General features: G+C 49.5%; 1 protein-coding gene across 1 annotated transcript in view; it reads left to right on the forward strand.

Moving 5' to 3' along the window:
* The window catches only part of GRM7 (glutamate metabotropic receptor 7), a 763,759-nt gene that overhangs the window by 544,024 nt on the left and 201,347 nt on the right, over positions 1–18,388 (forward strand). Inside the window, exon 7 of the mRNA XM_062200062.1 lies at positions 2,257–2,396. Within this exon, the coding sequence (XP_062056046.1) occupies positions 2,257–2,396 (140 nt within the window). The remainder of the gene's footprint in view (positions 1–2,256; positions 2,397–18,388) is intronic.

Below are 18,388 nucleotides of genomic sequence, written 5' to 3' on the forward strand. Positions count from 1 at the left end.
TGGCTACAAGCACAGAGCCCATGATTTTAACACTGTTTCGTTATTCGTGTTTTGTTGTCAGGGAGAGCATGTGATGCTACACAGAGAGTTTAAGAGGCACCTGTTGTGATAATGTGGATGCCTTCCTGGTCTGTGGAGATAAATTCTGGGTAGAGTCTAGGAAATAGAAACTGAAAGGGTGGCTTGGACATAAGGTCATGGATTAGAAGCACTGTTGCTCACGGGAGCTCAGAGCTCTCTCCTGAAATGCACTCTAGCCTGTTGGGAAGACAAAAGCTGTTTATACCCATGGAGATATTTAAATTTGACAGCCATGGGAGAGATCATACCGACGCACTAGAAAAGATGACGGTCTAGATAACTGAGGCCATGTGTTCTCGCTGCTCTTGAGATACACGCAAGCACAAGACTGATCAAAATTACATCTTTCAAGCATCCTGGCCATTTGTTGAGCTTCTGTTACTCACAGGCACAGAACTCATGAGCTCCCCCCATCATTGACTTTGATCCCACGAGGAAGGTATTACGGGCAGCAGCTTAGAAGTAGAATGAGACCAGGTATCTTGTCAAGGTCACACAGTTCAGGGTTGTTCAACTCCATTCTAGAAAATTCCAAAGCCTGTTGAAAGTGCTTTGCTCACTTAGGTAGCTGAGTGACTGGGGTGAGTGGCTCTCCTCCCTCCCCCAGACCCATGTAGACTTTCTCACCTGGGAGGTTGGGCAGTTGGAGATCCTGACCCATCCAGGTTTTTATTAACTTCCTGTTGCCGCTGTCAAGGATGACCACAAAGCCTGAGGCTTGAACAACACAAATAGCTGATGTTCTGGTTCTGTCGTCCGCAAGTCCAGCACAGGTCTCCGTGGGCTTTCGTGAATGAGAAGGCAGGGCTGGCGGCTCTGCAGGCCCCAGAGTGAGGCCCGTTTCCTGGCCTTTTCAAGCTTGTAGAGGCCACTGCTCCCCATAGCTCGGGGACTCCTGCATCGCTCCGTCTCTTAGCGCATCTACACCTCCCTCCGTCACTTGTCTGGGAGGACCTCTGCTGTTCTCTTGGGCTCCCTGTGCCCATCCAGAGCCATCTCCCTACTTCCTAGTCCCTGGTCCCGTGAGCACGTTCCTCCTGAGGCAGCTTCCGGGGTGCCTTTGGTTCCTGTTTTAGCCCAGAACCTCATGACAGGCAGCTGTTGGACGGTCCTTTGTGGCTCGGCATCTGTCTGCCCGCCTGTCACTTTGAGTTGCCTCTGCCGGGGGAGACATTGAGTACAGGCTCCACCTTGGATGCCTCTGCTGACCCAGTACACTGCTGTTCTTTCTAGACCTTTAGTCCAGTTTCTTTCTCGTGCAGTGTGATCACATCGGCAGAGTCACTTTCAACACCATGCTTGCTTCCTCAAGGGTTAACGTCTGCCCTTCCTCCTCTCTCCTCCCCTCCTCTCCTCTCCTCTCCTCCCTTCCTCTCCTCCCTTTCCATGACCTCCCCTACCTTGTCCTCCTTTTCCTTCCCCTCCCCTCCCCCCTTTCCCCTCTTCCCTCCTTCCTTCCTTCCTGTGTTTTTTCCAACTGTTTCTGCACACCCCTCTCTCCTTTCCAGGTACATACTGTCCAGGTAGGATGCAGTCATAACTCCAGATCCTATGAACGCTCCTTCAGCATGCACCCTGTTATCCTGCCGTGCCTTGAGCATCATTTGGGGTGGTACCTACCCAGTCCCCAAGTCCATGCTCTAGAGTGATATGGTCCTGTACCTGAACCCCTTGTCCACTTGACTCTGCTTTAAGCCTGGTAAATTCAACCCTGTAACCCCCAAGTTCCTGTCCTTAGCCTTACTTTCTCTCCAGTTCACCAAATCTACCCCTGGCCCAGGAAACCCACCCAGGTAATGCCGTGAACTGTATAAAGGCTTCAGCCCACCCTCCTCTCCCTCTCTTGCTCCCCATCCTAGGCCCTTGAGGCACCCTGCTGTCCTTTCTCTGTGAGTAATAAACCTAATTTTTCTGCTCTCCCAGTCCTTCTCCTATGGATGCATAGAGGAAACTACTTAAGACCTGGGGCTCGGGCAGGATTTCTTCCCTCTGCACTTGCCATCCCCAGGCTGTCTCTGCACATGAGTTCTAGGGACCATTGTGGGGACCCTCCTAATCCGCGGGGATATCTACATACTGCCTTGATCCTCAGCGGATCTCAAGACTGTCATCTGTAGAACTGTCAGTAGATGGGTTGGGAACTCTCAAAGTCTGTCTTTCTCTTGTCTTTCCCAGGTAGCGCTGGCACCCCAGTGATGTTTAACAAGAACGGAGACGCACCTGGGCGTTACGACATCTTCCAGTACCAGACGACAAACACCACCAACCCCGGTTACCGTCTGATTGGGCAGTGGACGGATGAACTTCAGCTCAACGTGAGTTCTCCTCACTCCTCTTCTCCCCTTGAATGGAGAACGAGCAGACGTTCAGTTTGCTCAGTTAGGGGAGTGTTCACCGGGTGTGTGTTTGGGTGCATTCACAAGTGAACATGCAACTTGCCACAAATAGTTTGGATATAGCTGTGACGATGTTGATGGGAAATGATATAGCTATGATGATGATGATGGGAAATGTTGCATTGAGTTTGTACCAGACATTATGCTCTGCGCCGTTATGGAGGAATTCTTTTATTCTGAGCCTCTTACTGCTTAGGAAACAAAGGACCAGCTAATGCTTTCGCTAGATCGTTCTCTTAGTTGGGTGTTGATTTCTTCCTCCCATCTTTCCTTGCTTCCTACATTCTTAATTTGGTGGTGATAATTTGTTGCATTTTTAATGCAGATCAGTGAGTCACATGGTTTTACAATAAGTTTATCTGGGTAACTACAGTGCTGTTGCTTTCCATAGCCTCTTCTTCTGTCAGTCGTGAACTTGGGTAGGCAGCCACTTTCTCGTATACAGTGATGCCCAAGTCCAACAGCAGGTGCCTCAGCTTGGTGGCCGGTTCTGTCTCACTCAGCCTTTTGTTCTACTAGGGCCTTAGAAGTTCTGGAGGGGGACTCAGATCTACTGGGGAACCACCTGCTTACCTTAAATGACTCAGAAGTTAGACTCAGCAGAAACACATGCAGAATGTCGGGCCAAATGTCAGCTCACCTAATGGTCCAAACCAGTAAAGCAGAAAATCAGCCTTCACAGTCCCTACTCCCTGTTTTCCCTGTGTTTGTTCTGACACTGGGAATGATGCCGCCCCCCTTTATACCCTAGAAACACTGACAATTGATGACAAGAAGACATTTTGGAAATGGGGTGCAGAGCCGGGGCCCTGGGGGTGGAGATCTGTGCTGCAGGTTCTAAGAGGAGAAGGTTTGTGCGAGCAGAGATTGGTCGGGGGTTCCCCAGGCCAGCTACCCCACGTGCCCTGGCCTGGCCATGGCTCTGCTTGTGCCTGCCAGTTCTACCTTAGTGGAGCTTCAGTGTCTCAGTGAGGTGACACTGAGATTGAATCCCAGGGGTTGTAAGCTGGTGTCCGGGAATGGACAGAGCCAGACAGCCAGGGCCAGATTTGACTGAGATGAACACAGAGGGCCAAAGCCAAAGAAGAAACTAAAATTGCCCGGAATCTGAAACACTGTGCACTTGGAAGCAAGAAGAGAAAATAAAGGCAAAACAAGCTGAAGAACTCAAAGACAAATCCAAGGGTGACTGTCCAAGGCAAAATCAAAGCAGCTGACCTGGCTGCCATACACAAGGTGCCTTTTGATTGGGTGTTGCTGTGAGATAAAAAGGGAGGGTCAGCCAGGACTCAAGGTGAAGAGTCGAGGCCAACTCAATCAGGGATTGAGTTGAAATCCAAAAGCTTGCATAGGAGCATTAATCTTTGCTGGCATAAGCCCTGCACCAGTGTTAAATTTCTGGCATGGGTCATTTGTCCATATACACAGGAATTCCCACCCGGCATTCACCAACTCCAGGTACTGAGGAAAAGTAGTGCTAAGGACCAATACCGATGCTGATCTTATTTTTCTTTGTTTGGCTTGTACTTTATCCCTCGTAAGAATTGTATTTGATTGGTCACTTAACAGGGTTTTGTTGCTACTGTGCTGTGTTTTCTTTTTAAAGCCCTACTCTGTTAGTCAGCTTTTTAGTACTTTAAGTAAACTAGCTCAGAGAAGCTACTTAGGAGGGAAGAACATTTATTGCACCTGACAATTAAGAGGGTCACAGCCCAGGATGAGGTGACCCTGTTGGCTTAGACACCTGGTGAGCCTGGAGGGTCGTGGTTGGATGATCACACACTGAGCCAGAAAGCAGAGAGACCCAGGGAGCAGTGCCATCCTCCAGGTCCCTGCGTTTCTTCTCTAAGGATATCACGATGTGCTCATGGGCTCTACTTCACTACCCTGATCCAGTCCAGTGGCTTTCCGAGAACCCAGTTGGATCAAGCTTCCACCTAAATGCATCGGCTATCAAAGTGAATTCATTAACCTTTATTTAGCATTAGACTTTTAGGGATTAAACATCTGTGTGATTTTGGGGAGTGAACCCTGTTCACACCACAACACATACCATGTGAGAAGCTTGGGGAGGCATTGCAAAGGTGTGCAATGGAGACGATGCTTGTGTGGTTCCTTTGCTCACACACTTGGCCATCGAGGGTGGAGGTACTAGCTACTCCAGTTAATTCATAGCTGTGTGGAAATTCCACAGTGTGCCAAAAGAGGTGTGGGACAGGAAATAATGGAAGTAGGGAGGGAGGGATGCACCATGGGGACAGCCATCAATGTGACAGGTAGGCGTGATCATGCAGGTCAGAAGGCTGAGATGATAGGGGTCTGATTGCTAAGGGAGAGGGGTAGAGGGGATGCAGGAGATGGTGGAGCAAGAGCTAAGGATCGTAGGAATGGCAGGCCAGTATAAAACTCAATTTTATTCTGAGAGCATTTGAAAGTCATTAAGAGATATTAAGCAAGGGAATAACTACATCGAATTTGGGAGTAATGATTACTTTGACTTCTGGGGAGATAATGAATTGGAAGGGTCAAGAGTGGGAGTGGAAGGACCAATTAAGAGTCTGTGTAATTGTCCAGCTACAGCAGCACAGCTGTGTCAAGTGGCACTCTGGTTTCTGTGAGCATCAGAGTCCGTGGAAAGCCTGGGAATACACAGACAACACCAAAATCTCTGATCTTGGATGTGCAACGGCTAGGGCTTGGGGAGTCCTGAATGACTGTTGTTGTTGATAAGAAGTCCCTGGGCACTGCTGATAGACTGTGTTCTCCGAGATGTGTGCTGAGAGTGGGGAGGGAGCTGAATGAGTGATTCATGTACCAGTAACTTTCAGAGCTGGCTGAATAATGGAAAATCTTGAGACAAGGAGGCCTGCTGGGGGCACAGGTGAAAAACAAGAAGCCAAGTGTTTAATGTGTGACGTGTTGGAAATAGATCAGAATAAAATGGGTGCAAGTCCATAGCCTTAAAAAAGTCTTAATCTATGGTATTAAAAGCAGGGCAGGGGGGATTTGTTAACATGCGAGTGGCCTCTAAATCCACTAGGAAGAGAGGAAAGAGAACAGCACAGAATAATGCAGAACCCTGGCCTTGGAAACCTCACAGGAAGTGATCCAGTGCCACTCCAACTCCTACAGATGGCCCCTTCTTTGAAAGACGACACCAGGTTGGCCTGCAGGGTTGAGCTGACCTTATCCTTTGGGGTTGTGGTTGTGGTTTTGGAAGCTGGGTCAGGGGTACGCTTGACTTCACAGTGGGGCATTTTTTTTTAATTCTCCTTGGTCTTGGTGAGGGAGGAAGAGCAGGTGAGTTGCCTACAAGCTCAGATAGAGGCCTCGGTTTGTATTTGCTGTCGGGTGGACCCTAAGTTGGCCTTGGGCAGGACCACTTTTAGAAAAATGAGAGGATGGCTTAATTCAAGCACTGTCTGTGGCCGCTGAGACGCCCAGTTTCAATACAGAACCACCCTCTAGACACATTTTATTATTAAACTGAATCTGAAACATCTCCAGTGGAAGAACATAAGGAAGAGAAGGTAAGTACAGCGGCCGGAGGACACCCAGCCCTCGGCTGGAGACCACATCCCACGCATCCCTTGCAGTGAGTGGTGTCCTGTCCACTGTCACCCTGCCCAAGGTCTTCCTTTTGCTGTCATTATTTTGATTGCATTGCAGATGCCGTGGGAGTGCGATGTGGGAAAACATAGTGTAGGTTCTTCTTTCTTCTGCTTGGCAGGACAGAACAAAGCACTCGAAGCAATGAGTGCACGTCTCCAAACTTAAAAAGGCTCAGGGGTGCTCTTTGAATTCCTGGCCACATCTTCTCTCGCAAGTGAAATTTGCAGGACTCTCATTGGTCAGTGACTGCAAATGAGTTTCTGAGCCAGTGACTCCATCTTCGATTCTGCAAGTCCCAGAGCTGTAGGCAGGTGTCTGTGTCACTCTGTATCCAGTCTTGAGGAATGTAGGTGCCTAGCAGTGAGTTGTGTATCACAGAACAGCACACACACTCTCATTACCACCTTAGTAGCCCTGAGTCATGTCTACTCAGTGCCTGAACTACACAATTCCCTTCCAGGATGTTTGGCACAAACAAGACTTGACTAGAAGGGAATCAAAGCTATTTACTTTTTTTTTTCTTCTTCTTCTTCTTTTTTTTTGACAGGCAGAGTGGACAGTGAGAGAGACAGAGAGAAAGGTCTTTCCTTTTCCATTGGTTCACCCCCCCCCCACCACCCAGTGGCCGCCGTAGCCGGTGCGCTGCTCCGGCGTACTGCGCCGATCCGAAGCCAGGAGCCAGGTGCCTCTCCTGGTCTCCCATGGGGTGCAGGGCCCAAGCACTTGGGCCATCCTCCACTGCACTCCCGGGCCACAGCAGAGAGCTGCTATTTACTCTCCAACTGCAACCCCCACAGATGTGCCCCTGACTTCATTCCTCAGGTTCTGTTCTGTCAAGTGATTCCATGCAATGCTTTTCTGGGGGAAAGCAGCAGGAGGGACAAGGTTGCAGGTGCACAAAGCTCTTCTACGGTGAGCTGAGCGGGATGACCACTAGCAGGTGTTGGGACTAACAGCAGACAGGTCTGTGCCCTCCAACCAATTGCACACCCTGCATTCAGCATTTGTGGGTCTTTGAGGCTAGCAGATGGGCATCCATTTAGGGAAAAGTACCTGCAGGTTATATTTGAGCTAGGTCTTGAAGGGTAAGTGGTGATTCCCTAGAGGGAGAAAAGAAAAAACAGTGCTTTCAGATGAAAAATGAGGTGATATTTAAAAATCAGAGTAGGGGAATAAGTTAGGGAAAAGGCAAGAAATGCAATGCAGATGGTGAAAAAAATGAGTTATATTCTTTTTGTCAGTGATAGAAACAAAGGTGATTTTTCATAATTATTATTTGTCATCATCTTTCATTTATCTGGAACTGGTAGGAAATGTTGATATGCCCCAAATGTTAATTTGTCAAATAAATGGAAGTTGCTAAAATTGCAAAATATTAATAAAGTGAGGAGGGGAAGGGAGCTGTTTGTCGTGGTGGCCGCCTGTTGGGAGCTGAACAATCTTCAGAATTCAAAGATGCTTTAACCTTTCCTGGGTGGCTCCGGGATGTGGTTCTGCAGGACAGAGCAGTTCCGTGGGCTCCCTGCCGAGCTCACACGTCACTGCTGCAGACCACAGCTCCTCGGAGGCAGAGTCTTACTGTGCTGGTGGCTTTGCACGCTGCAGTAGGACTGTGTTCGGACCACTGACAGGCGCGAATAAAACTGTCTGTCCTGAACATGGGCCCTTTCAAGTGGTGGATACTGCCTGCAGCTCCCCTGAGAGGAACGCCCGTGTTCCCTTGTGTTCCCTGTGGTTTCCCGTGGCTGGTTCTCAATTCCAAGGATTCAGAGTAGTTCAGTCTAAGCCAATCACAGTGGCCACAATGACAGGGGTGGGCACCCACCCTAAGCTTGTCCAATCAGGATGAGCCCCTGGACATCTGCTGACCAATCAGGAACAGCGACACCTGCTTCTTCGAGTTGGAGGCATCTTTTGGAGCCAGGGGAGCCATTGTGAGGCTGCCATATAGGAGCTCCAGAGAAGAGAAGTCAAAAGTAGAAAAGAGCAAAGAGATTCTGGCCACTTTTCAGAGGCCAGGGAACCTCTGTTAAAAGTCCTCATACACTCTTAGGAGGACTGCTCTGCTCCTGGTAGATTAACATGGTGTGGTTGAGATTCTCTTTACTCTTCGTCCCCTCCACTCAAGTGATCAAAAGTGAAAAAAAAAAAACATTTTCTTTTGTTGTTCCCAGGATGCGAAAGAAAGAAAGAAAAAAAAAATAGCAGTGATCCTTTAATAAGCAGAAGTATTAATTAAAATGAGGTGATTACAATTGGATTTCAAAAGTTGCAATTTTTTGTTGATTGAGTCTTTCGCATTGGTGAGAATTCTGGCTCTCATCGATATTTAAAGATGTAAGGAATTATGGTCAAAATTACTGTTTAATAAAATTGTAGATCCCCAAATCAATACTTACATATACCAGCCTAGAAAATTAGCAGTCATTCTATTGTTTTGTAATTGCAGCAGTAAAGTGTTTTGAAAATCTAATCACACTGAAAATTTAGAATGTTTTGGATGAAATTGGGGTAATAGCTATAGTCAAAACTATGTTGGCAAAGAAAAAAAACGTGCATGTTGTCACAATCGAGTCTTGCAGCTTCTATTTGCAGGCTTCTTTTATGCGGCCACCTTGTTGGCTATCATAACTAAAAGCTCTCTTCTCACAGCTCATAGCCTGGTTGCTCATCATGAGGCCTGCAGACTGGGCTTCGGACCTGGTTCAGTAGCTCTGTCTCTCAGTTCCAGCATTACCAGCTATGGAGCTGTATTGCCACAGTACCATTTCCAGGGAGGTCCTCTTAAACTTGGAAAGAATAACGTACATAACATAGTTCAAACGATACCCGGCAGGTGATAGGCACTCAGCAGATGCTGTCTGTAACAACAACCATGACTATATTTTCCCATCCTTTATCACATCATTGGTTACAGCTCAAAATGTCCATTTCTGTTGTGTAGGTAGAGTATTTTGAGAATTGAATTATACACATAACTTGAGGGCAGGAGCTATGCCAGCGCTGGTCCAGCATCCCCAGTGCCTGTTGGATGGATGGGAGAGAGGATTGATTTAGAATTCTACCCCACTCACCAGCTTTCTGTGATTCAGAATAGATTCCAAGCAGAGTCCTGCACTCGTCTCTAACAGAGTGGCCTGTTGGCTTGGTCGGATCACAGGGTTAGGCTGTGTTGTCTTGAATGATAGGAAGATCAGAAGAAAAGGGAAAAAGAGAATGGAAGAATGGGTTGTAGCTGTCTCCCACTTGGCTTTTCTTTCCAGAAGTCTTTCGGGGCCGTCTGAACACATGAGGCAGAACACCTGTTTGGAGCAATGCTGCATGAGTCATTGGCTGCGTGTGCTTTCGTTGAAATGAGTTCACAGTGGGACTGTTGATGCCAACTGCATCTACTACCTGTCCAGGCGCTTTGTACAGCCACGTTGGAGGAAAAGTCAAAACTGGCAGGGGTTCAGGTCCAATGGATCTGTTCTCTTACGAGGGCTCTGGCCATTTCCTGGGTGTTCGAACCAGAATGAGGGAGGCTTCTCTGAAAGATGGCAGATAACCTCGCACCGTAACTTCTGGGCCAAGTGCGCACACCAAGATAAGATCTTTATGGTATAAACACCTTTGGTACTTAACTGCACAGATAGATTTGTTTGATAAATGTTCTGTTCACGTTCCTTGAAAGTCTTGGCAGGAACCCCGAATTACTTGGAAAGCAGAGACTTTGTCTGGGGTTGGGGAGGACATTTGGAATTAGCAGGGTGAGGATGTGATGCCAGGACCCCTGGAGGGTTAGGCGAGCTCCAGCGACCATTCAGGTAGCCCCCGCCTTTTCTCAGGCTCCCTGTCCATGGCGAGAACTCACACAGCCAGGTGATGGGAGGTCAGGCTGCTGGGTTCTCACTGTGGGGCTGGTCAACTTGGGGAAGAGAGTGGCACTTGGCACCCATTGTGTCCCCAGTGCCACACAACAGTAACCCACTTTCTTCTTTATTTTATAATGGGACAATGGGTTTTATAACGTTGTTTATTTTACTTATTTTAAAATGCCAAGAGTTGGAGAGAGAGATCTGGAAGGGAGGGAGGGAGGGAGAGAGAGGGGAGAGGAAGGGAGGGGAGGGGAGAGAGGAGAGAGAGAACGCAAGGGAGAGAGAGCTACCACTGGTTCAATGCCCATATGCCAGCACTACTTTACTTCTAAATCCTCATACTGGGCCAGGCTAATACCAGGAGCCCAGAATTCCTTTTAGTCCTCCCAGATGTGTGTTAGGAACCCAAGCAGTTGTGCCCTCACCACTGTCTATCAGCTGTTTCTTGCTTGGAAGCTGGAATTGAGTGTCAAGCCAAGACTCTACCCTAAGCAATTTGATGTGGGGTGCAGGTGCTCCCAGCAGTGCTGTCGTCACTGTGTCAAATCCTGCCCCTGTATGGGATCACAGTCCTCAGGCTGCCTGGCATTTCCCAGTCCTCCGTTTTCCAGTGAATGTGCTGTGAGTGTTTGCGTTTTAGCATGGAAATCGCTGACTCTTTTGCTGAAATTATACTAGCTCTGCTTAGCTAACGGTATAAGTTCAGAGAAAGCAAATAGATAATTCCTCAAAAAGCTGAACATGGAGCTCCCATATGATCCGCAGTTCTCCTCCTTGGGGTCTGCCTGCTATAGTGCTCTGGCAGCAGTAACTAAGAGCTCGTGACTGGGAGGGTTGACAGCCAACTCCCTGATAAAGCTCCCAGGTAACCCACTGCGACATCAGGGTCATGGTCTGAGCTTACGCAGCAGTCAGAACACCGCCTGCACTGAGGCGGACATCAGGGGGGACACTTGTGCGACCTGGGGGACTGGATTAGGGAACTTCTTTGCATGGGGGATACTAGGTCAGAATTCGGCAAACCTTGTGATAGTGGATTTTTATTTAATTGCTGCTCTCACAGCAAGAAAAGTTTTGAAGCAAGTCTTTATGAGTAAATAATTGCTGGATCGCAAGTTTAGGCCCAGGAGATGAGCAGTTGTCTTTTAAGGAGATAACATGTATTATTATTTTTTTATTTTCCTGAAAATGTTCAAGTCGGTGGATTTTCAGGAAGTTCCTGGAACAATCCATATAATTATTTGCAACTTTATCTTCCTGGGAAAGAATGGCTTTCCCAGGAGCAGTGCGGTCTGTGGGTCTGTGTGCACATTGTAGGTCCCTGATCCAGTTATGCTGGGCCAGGGCAAGGCAGGTTCTTCTGCCCAGGCTCACGGAGTTGGGGGCTGTGGTCTGCAGCAGTGCAGCTGTGCTCTGGGAGAACCTCTAGAGGGCGCTGTTGGCACTGCCCTTGGGCTGTTTGGTGGCCTCGCGTTGGGCCACATTCTCAGGTAACTAGGCCTGCCTTAGCCAGTGGTAGGAAGACGAACCCTCCTGCCTTCTCGACATCCTTCCGTTTTTCAGACCCCAAGCAGCTGAGCCGCTGAGCTGTGTGTCATTCCAGTCTACTTTTGCTCCATACTTGTTGCTGACAGAGCCGCTCTGTTTTAATTATGGTGTAGATGGCCTAAGTGGGGTTCAGTGTGAATTTAGTTTTCTGGGTAGTGCACCTGCAAGTCCCACCTACCACCACCACCAACCCCAGTCCTGTTACTTAGGTACTGCTCTTCCTGTGGGTATTCTACTCAGGTTTCCACTCCTCCTAACACGTTACGTTGCATCACGTCTACAAATAGCTTCTCCAGAAATCCACAGTTGAGAGCAGTAACACATCATGCCTGAAAAAAACCAGAGTGAGCAAGAACCTGTTTGAGCCCCCAGTCGCCCACATTCCCAAATATATCTCCAAGTCCCCCCCGCAACCGATCTTCTCACTGCTGTAACAAATTGTTAATTTCCCTTTGCTAAGCATATAAGTGGTGCCTTTGACTTTGTGATGTAACCTTTGCATGCACCCCTCGCCCTTAGAGTGGAGTGAGCACCTGCTGTCCTGCTGAGGCAGTGGGCAAGAGGAGCCTAGGAATGCTTGCGTCCAGCTGTGCCCCTTTCCCATGCATTGAAGGTAATGCTCCCCTCACACACAGCTCCCTGGCCAGTAGGCGTGGGATCCTCGTAGTCCCTTCAGCAGGACCCAAAGATTTCAGATACAAGCGTTGTTTTCCATGGCTCTATTTAACAGCCTTCCGGAAGGTGACAGTGAGGAAGAAGTAGCAAGTGCAGAACAAGAGAGACAGACAGGAGTAGGGGGTAATACAAAGCAGTCTGAGTGTCTCATACGCAGCAGATGTGTTCCTGATTGATGGCGAGGCGGGCCTGCAAGGAAGCCTTCACAATGACTGACTGGGATGCCAGGCCTTTATCTTAGCAGGGAACACGCTGCCTGCTGGTCGACGCTTCCTCTGAAGGCCGAGTCAGCACCCTGATGGATGGGCACTGGGAAGGGAAGTGGCTTGTTGAGATTGCCTTGCAATCGTTTATGCCTCAATGAGAAGCCGGCGTCGGAGTTGGTAAATAGTCACTTCCATGATTTGTGCGCATATTTCCTGATCGTTCATTTTTTCCATTAACGGTATAGATCACTGTGGCTGTAAATGCCAGTTTATGGGATGGAATCAAGAGCGCCGGATTAGAGTGTCAGGAGCGTGGTGGGAAGGGGCGGGACCACAGGACCATGGGCTCTTCTCTTCCTCATCACTGTTATTGTTACACAGATGAGTGTCGTTGCTGCGCAGGATGCCTGTCTATGATGAACAGAGGTTTGAGCTGCAGACGTTGGCTTTTACAGTCATTACCCTGACAGTGGCGTGCCAGAGCTATTGAGGATGTGCGGATGCCTCGCAAATCCAGCTGTCAGGTGTCTTACTGGGCACAGCCAGGATTGTGAGCCTTTTTAGAGTGGAGGCTTAGAGCAGGGGCTCCTGTTGCTCTGTGTTCTTTCATTGGTCGCTGCTCCACATTGGAATGTTTTTCAGACATCTGGAGCTACAACAGCTGATGGCAGAAAATACCTCTGACGCCTTGGTGACCTTTCCTGAGTTGGAGCTACCTTCTCTGCATTAATTTTCTTTCTGGAAAAGTAGAGAGAAATTAGTAGATGGATATTGACACGTGTGTTGTGATACTTGTGAGGAGGTGCTTAAGCAGGGTAGCCAGGGTGCTTGGGTTTAAGTCCTAAGTTTCCTAACTTGCCGGCTCTACTACTTAATGTGATTCAGCCTCTGTGCCTCACTCTGTCCATAAAAGGGGACTAAAATGGTCCCCACCCTGTAGGACTGTGATGGGAACTGACTGTGAAAAGTATTGAGCGCTGTGGCTGGTTCAGTAGTTCCTGTAGAACTACGATTCTTCCTCTGTGCCCACTTTCCTGCCACTCTCGCCTTCCTCCAGGACCGAGATGGCCCCATCCCAGCTTCTGCCTTCTCCCTCACCTCGCTGCCCTTTTGTCTCTGCTCACCTGTGCTGTGTGTCACACACCTCTCTGATTCCCCCAGTCTATCCCATCTGCTCTGATATGTGTGTGTGTTGTGTGCCACTTGAAGTGCCTATTCCATCGCCAACTCAGCGCCAGCCCCTGGCACATCGCACTGCCTTTGAAGGCCCCACACAGCTTTTCATGTCTTTAACTCCTTCCATGGAGCTCTCCGGTGTCTCCCAGGGCCTAGCGCTGTGTGCAGCAGCAAAACCAGTGTTTGAGAATGAAACAGTAAAGTAGCAAAAACGTAGGCATCTCTGCTGGACGCAAGTTTGTCAGGAGAGTTTTTGCAGCAGCAGTTTGGAGAGAGGGCTCGTTACTGAGAGCTGTTCAAGTCCCTCTGGCCCAAATGCGAAACATGCATTAGTACAGCAAGAGCCACAAATGCCCCAGGCACATGCGTTCCCCAGAGTTTTGCAGCTCTACCGCACCCTGGAGAGGACATCGAGGGCCTGAAGTCCTCCTTAGGCAGGGATCATTCTGTGTATTACCCGAGTCTCTTCCACCATGGCCAGCTCGGCTTTGTCTTTAGACACATCAGCCTTGCTGTCAGCTGGCTTCCAGGGGGAACAGGTGGGCACAGTTAGCACCCATGGTCATCACTTTGAGAAAGCCACCCACAGGCTCGTGCCCAGAGGTGACCGATGTGGTTGTGCCCGGTAACCTCAAGAATGGGACCCCCTCCGAGCCCAGGACTTCTGGGCTGTTACTAACCTGCCTCTCAGTTTCTTCCTTTCTGTGATACCTGTCGTGTTTGGTTCATTTTGCTGGGAATAACACAGAGAAAACTCATCATATGCTTGTTTTTTAAGTATGCCTTTTGAAATCCCATTTGAATATTTTTGTATTCCATCTTCCTGCCATTTCTCACGGGATCACTCATTTCCCCCTCTTTCTGGAGCCTCAAAAGTCAGTTCCCATTCAGCTACACCGAGCATACTGTATCACCTAGCAGCTTCCAGTCTACGGCCCCGGATCAGAGGGCTTCACCCTGCATCCCGCCCCATGGCCCGGCTCTTCTCTGAATACGAAGGTCAGCGTGTCAGGAAAGACGGCTTCATGGATGGGGAGAACGCCAGTCTGTGACTGAGAGTGAACTCGGGGGGCTCTGCTTATCCCTGGTGCTCCGGCTCCCTCGCAGACCATTCCTTCGATGACCTCACTGGACTCAGTGGCCAGTGCTGTCCAGCAGCCGTGGATGCTCAGGCTTCATCGTTGCCTGGCCGAGGGGAGGGAGATCTGGGGAACTCCAGACCTGTTGGGAGACCATGTGCCTCTGCTGTCTGAGCCGATGCGTTCCCCGCTCAGCTCTGAGCGCTGGTGCCCTGAGGAGCACAGTATCTGGGCAATAGCTCATGGCATTAAAAATGCATGTTAGCTCATCTTTCAAGTAGATGCTTGTTTTCGGCTGAGAGATGAATGAGGCATTTTGCAAGAGAGATCAGAGGAAGAAGCTGGTGTACTAATCAGTGAAATCTTTGCTAGTGCTTTTCCTTGCACTGAGGGGGTTTCCTTTCAAAGTTTAATAGTTGGTGAGGTCTGGAGAGCAGTCACTGGGTCCCGTCACCTCCTCTTGCTGGCCAGGACTTTGAGAATCCCCTATTGTGCTGAGCTTCGAGTTGTTGGGTCAGGGCAGGCTTCTGGCACCTCAAGAGAGTTGGGATATAGAGCAGTGGGGAACACAGGAATGGAGGTAGTGTCCTTCCTCACTGGCAGCTCATAGGGGCATTTCTCTGCAGACGGTTGCTTTAGTCCTCTCTTCATGCCTCCCCTAGGCGTGTAACCATCGTGAATGGCTGTTGGTCTTGTCTCTGCCCACCTCTCCTAGGCATGTAAGCTTCATGACTGGCTTTTGGTCCTGTGTTTACCTGCCTCCCCTAGGCATGTAACCATCATGAATGGCTGTTGGTCCTGTCTCTGCCCGCCTCCCCCAGGCATGTAGTCACCACTCATCTTTGAAGAGAGAATTCCTAATGTATTTGCTCTAGGAACCTTCCTTTGTCCCAAGTGCCCAGTAAACATGATTGAATCGTGCTGGAAAGCGTATTCTGAGTACCAGTACATGGTTGCAGCCAAGAAGAGGAAAGTCAGGGGCTGCTGGACCTCTGTGTACCTCTCTGTAGAGTGGGGATATCAACACTGCCTTACCACATAGCCCAGCAAACGTGTAAGGGAGTAGCTGAGGGAGGCAAGATGGGGAAAGAGGCCAGAACACACTGTTGAGGAGCGGGCTGTCACTCAGGTCTCCTGGAGCTAAATACCACTGGGGAGGCACAGAGTGGGTGTGGAACAGCCTCAGCAGTGGGGCAGGGAAGCCAGGGGACTGATGTGCACCTCCTGTGCCTTTTCCTCTTAGGGTCTCTCCGTGGGTGGTGCTCTTCCAACACCCATGGCAGACAGAGTCCAGAGACCAATGTCAAGCAGAGGGATGCCAAGTGCCAAGCCAGCACATGGCCAGGCCGTGCATCTGTTTGTGCGGTGCCTCCTTAAAGGGGGACAACTATGCTGAGTGGGGTGTGCGCAAAACCTGCACAAACGCCAATCTCCTGGAGTCGTTGTGAAAATGTATGTACAAGAGCTGCTCTGTGTCCAGCCCATGGCCACTTAGAGATCAGCTGCTGACCCATGATCGTGGTAGCTGCTCAGACACACTGCCTGCCTAGCTGTTGCTTCCTCACACAGCCCTCACACTCACTCCCTCACTCACGCCACTGCTGCTGTTTCTAGTTTCCCTTCCCAGGTGACAGACCAAGGCCCCCTACAGTGCTGGGGGTTCAGGATCATAGGACAGCAGCGAGACAGGTAGAGAGGAACCCCAGAAGTCAACTGTGTCATTGACAACCACTGTGTTCTTGTTTAAGATGATTTCTTATTTATGTTAAAGGCAAAGTTAAGGGGGAGGGGGGGAAGGGGAGTGGGAGTGGAGAGAGAGAGAGAGAGATCTGCCATCCATTCACTGGTTCACTCCCAGGATGGCCATTATAGGAGGTGCTGGGCTAGGCTGAACCCTGGAAACCAGATCTTCATCCGAGTCTCCCATGTGGGTGACAGGGCCACAAGTGCTCAGGCCGTCTTCCTCTGCTTTCCCAGGCGCACTAGCAGGGGACTGGATTGGAGGCAGAGAAGCAGGGACTCAAACTTGTGCTCCATAACCAGTATGTTCACTGCTGTCTCTGAATAAAAAGAAAAAAAAGCATGGGCTAAAAGCATGTTGAAACGTACAGACGCGTTCACTAACTCTAATCCTTATTTTCACTTTGCTACATCAGCAACTTACACAACCCCAGGAATATGCCTTTGAAACAAATGACATTTTGGTATTTTTTAAGATATATTTTATTTATTTGAAGGAATTACAGAGAAATGTAGAGCCAGAAAGAGAGAGGGGTCTCCCCTCAGCTGGTTCACTCCCCAGATGGTCGCAATGGCCAGAGCTGAGCTGATCCAAAGCCAGGAACACTGATATGTAGATAAGTAGCTACCCCAAGGTGTTAGCCCTTTAACTGTGCCTGGAAGAAGGAGGGAAGAGAGAGGACTCGCTGTTGTATGTGTGTGTGTGTGTGTGTGATGCGTGATGCTGAGTGCAGGCAGGGCCAGGACTTGGTGTGTGTGTGTGTGTGTATGATGCTGAGTGCAGGCAGGGCCAGGACTTGCTGGTGTGTGTGTGTATGTGTGTGTGTGTGTGTGAGTGTGTGATGCTGAGTGCAGGCAGGGCCAGGACTTGCTGGTGTGTGTGTGTGTGTGCGTGTGAGTGTGAGTGTGAGTGATGCTGAGCGTGGACAGGGCCAAGAGTAACCAGCACACCTTTGGTCAGTGGTTACGAAGCACTCACCGTGGAGAGGCTGGACGATGGGTCAGGTGTCATGGCTAACACAGCTCACTCCTGGGTTACAGTTGTGCACAAGACCCTTGATGCCAGAAGAGGGTGGTTGGCCTCTCCTCTGGAATACAGCTGATCCAGGGAGAGAGGTTTTCCTAGAAGAAATTCACGTGGATGAAGTAGGAGGTTACGCAAGTGCCCTGGGTAAAGATCAGGGCTGTGGCTCCTCCTGCTAAGGTGTGGTATTGAGTCATTTGTTGAAATTTTAAAAGTGACATCCAATGAAATACACATTCCTTGGGGAGACAACAGAAATCCTGGCCTACTGTGTGCAGCATTTCTCTCTGAAAGTTGGTTTTCACTAAGTTATCCTACTGTGTGCCAAGCGGAGCTCTAACCATCAGGATAGGACCTGGGGAAGGGGGTGCAGGGAGAGCCTGTCGGTGCAGCACACAGAGCAGCCAGGAAGCCAGTAGGAAAACAGGCAGGAATGAGATGAGCAAAGTAGGACAGGGAGACACAGCATCCAGGGGTTGCTGGACAGGATGGAGGCTGGGCTGCCATGTGAGTGACCTCCAACCACACACACTGATCCCGGGCAGTATGGGCATGGCGGAAGGAACAGAAGGAAACAGAGAACTCTCAGCGGGAGGAGGCTGCTGTGTCCTGGGAACTGTAGGAGCCTCCTTCTGGGTGACGTGGGTAGGAGTCAGGGGCCAGGTGACGAAGACGAAGTGGCAGGAGTCTGTGCCTGGGGAAGCATCAGGGGTTTCTTCAAAGTACAAAGGGAAGCCAGGCCAGGATTCCACTGAGGGTCAGGTGATCAGCTGGGTCATGTCTGAGTTTGGGCGCTGTGATGGAGTTGGGGGCAGGAAGAGAAGAGATAGGAAGCCACTAGGCTGGTGGCTTTTACTGTCTTAGGTGAAGGGATGGTGGTTTATAGTCTTTCAATGGGAAATCGCAGAGAGTAGAAACACACCTAAGACTTCTCACTCGCTTTGTGTGGATAGATGGGTATGTAGGTACAAATACGTGCCTATATCTATATATT

This window comes from Lepus europaeus, chromosome 9, assembly GCF_033115175.1.
Source record: "Lepus europaeus isolate LE1 chromosome 9, mLepTim1.pri, whole genome shotgun sequence".
In the NCBI taxonomy this organism is placed as follows: Eukaryota; Metazoa; Chordata; class Mammalia; order Lagomorpha; family Leporidae; genus Lepus; species Lepus europaeus.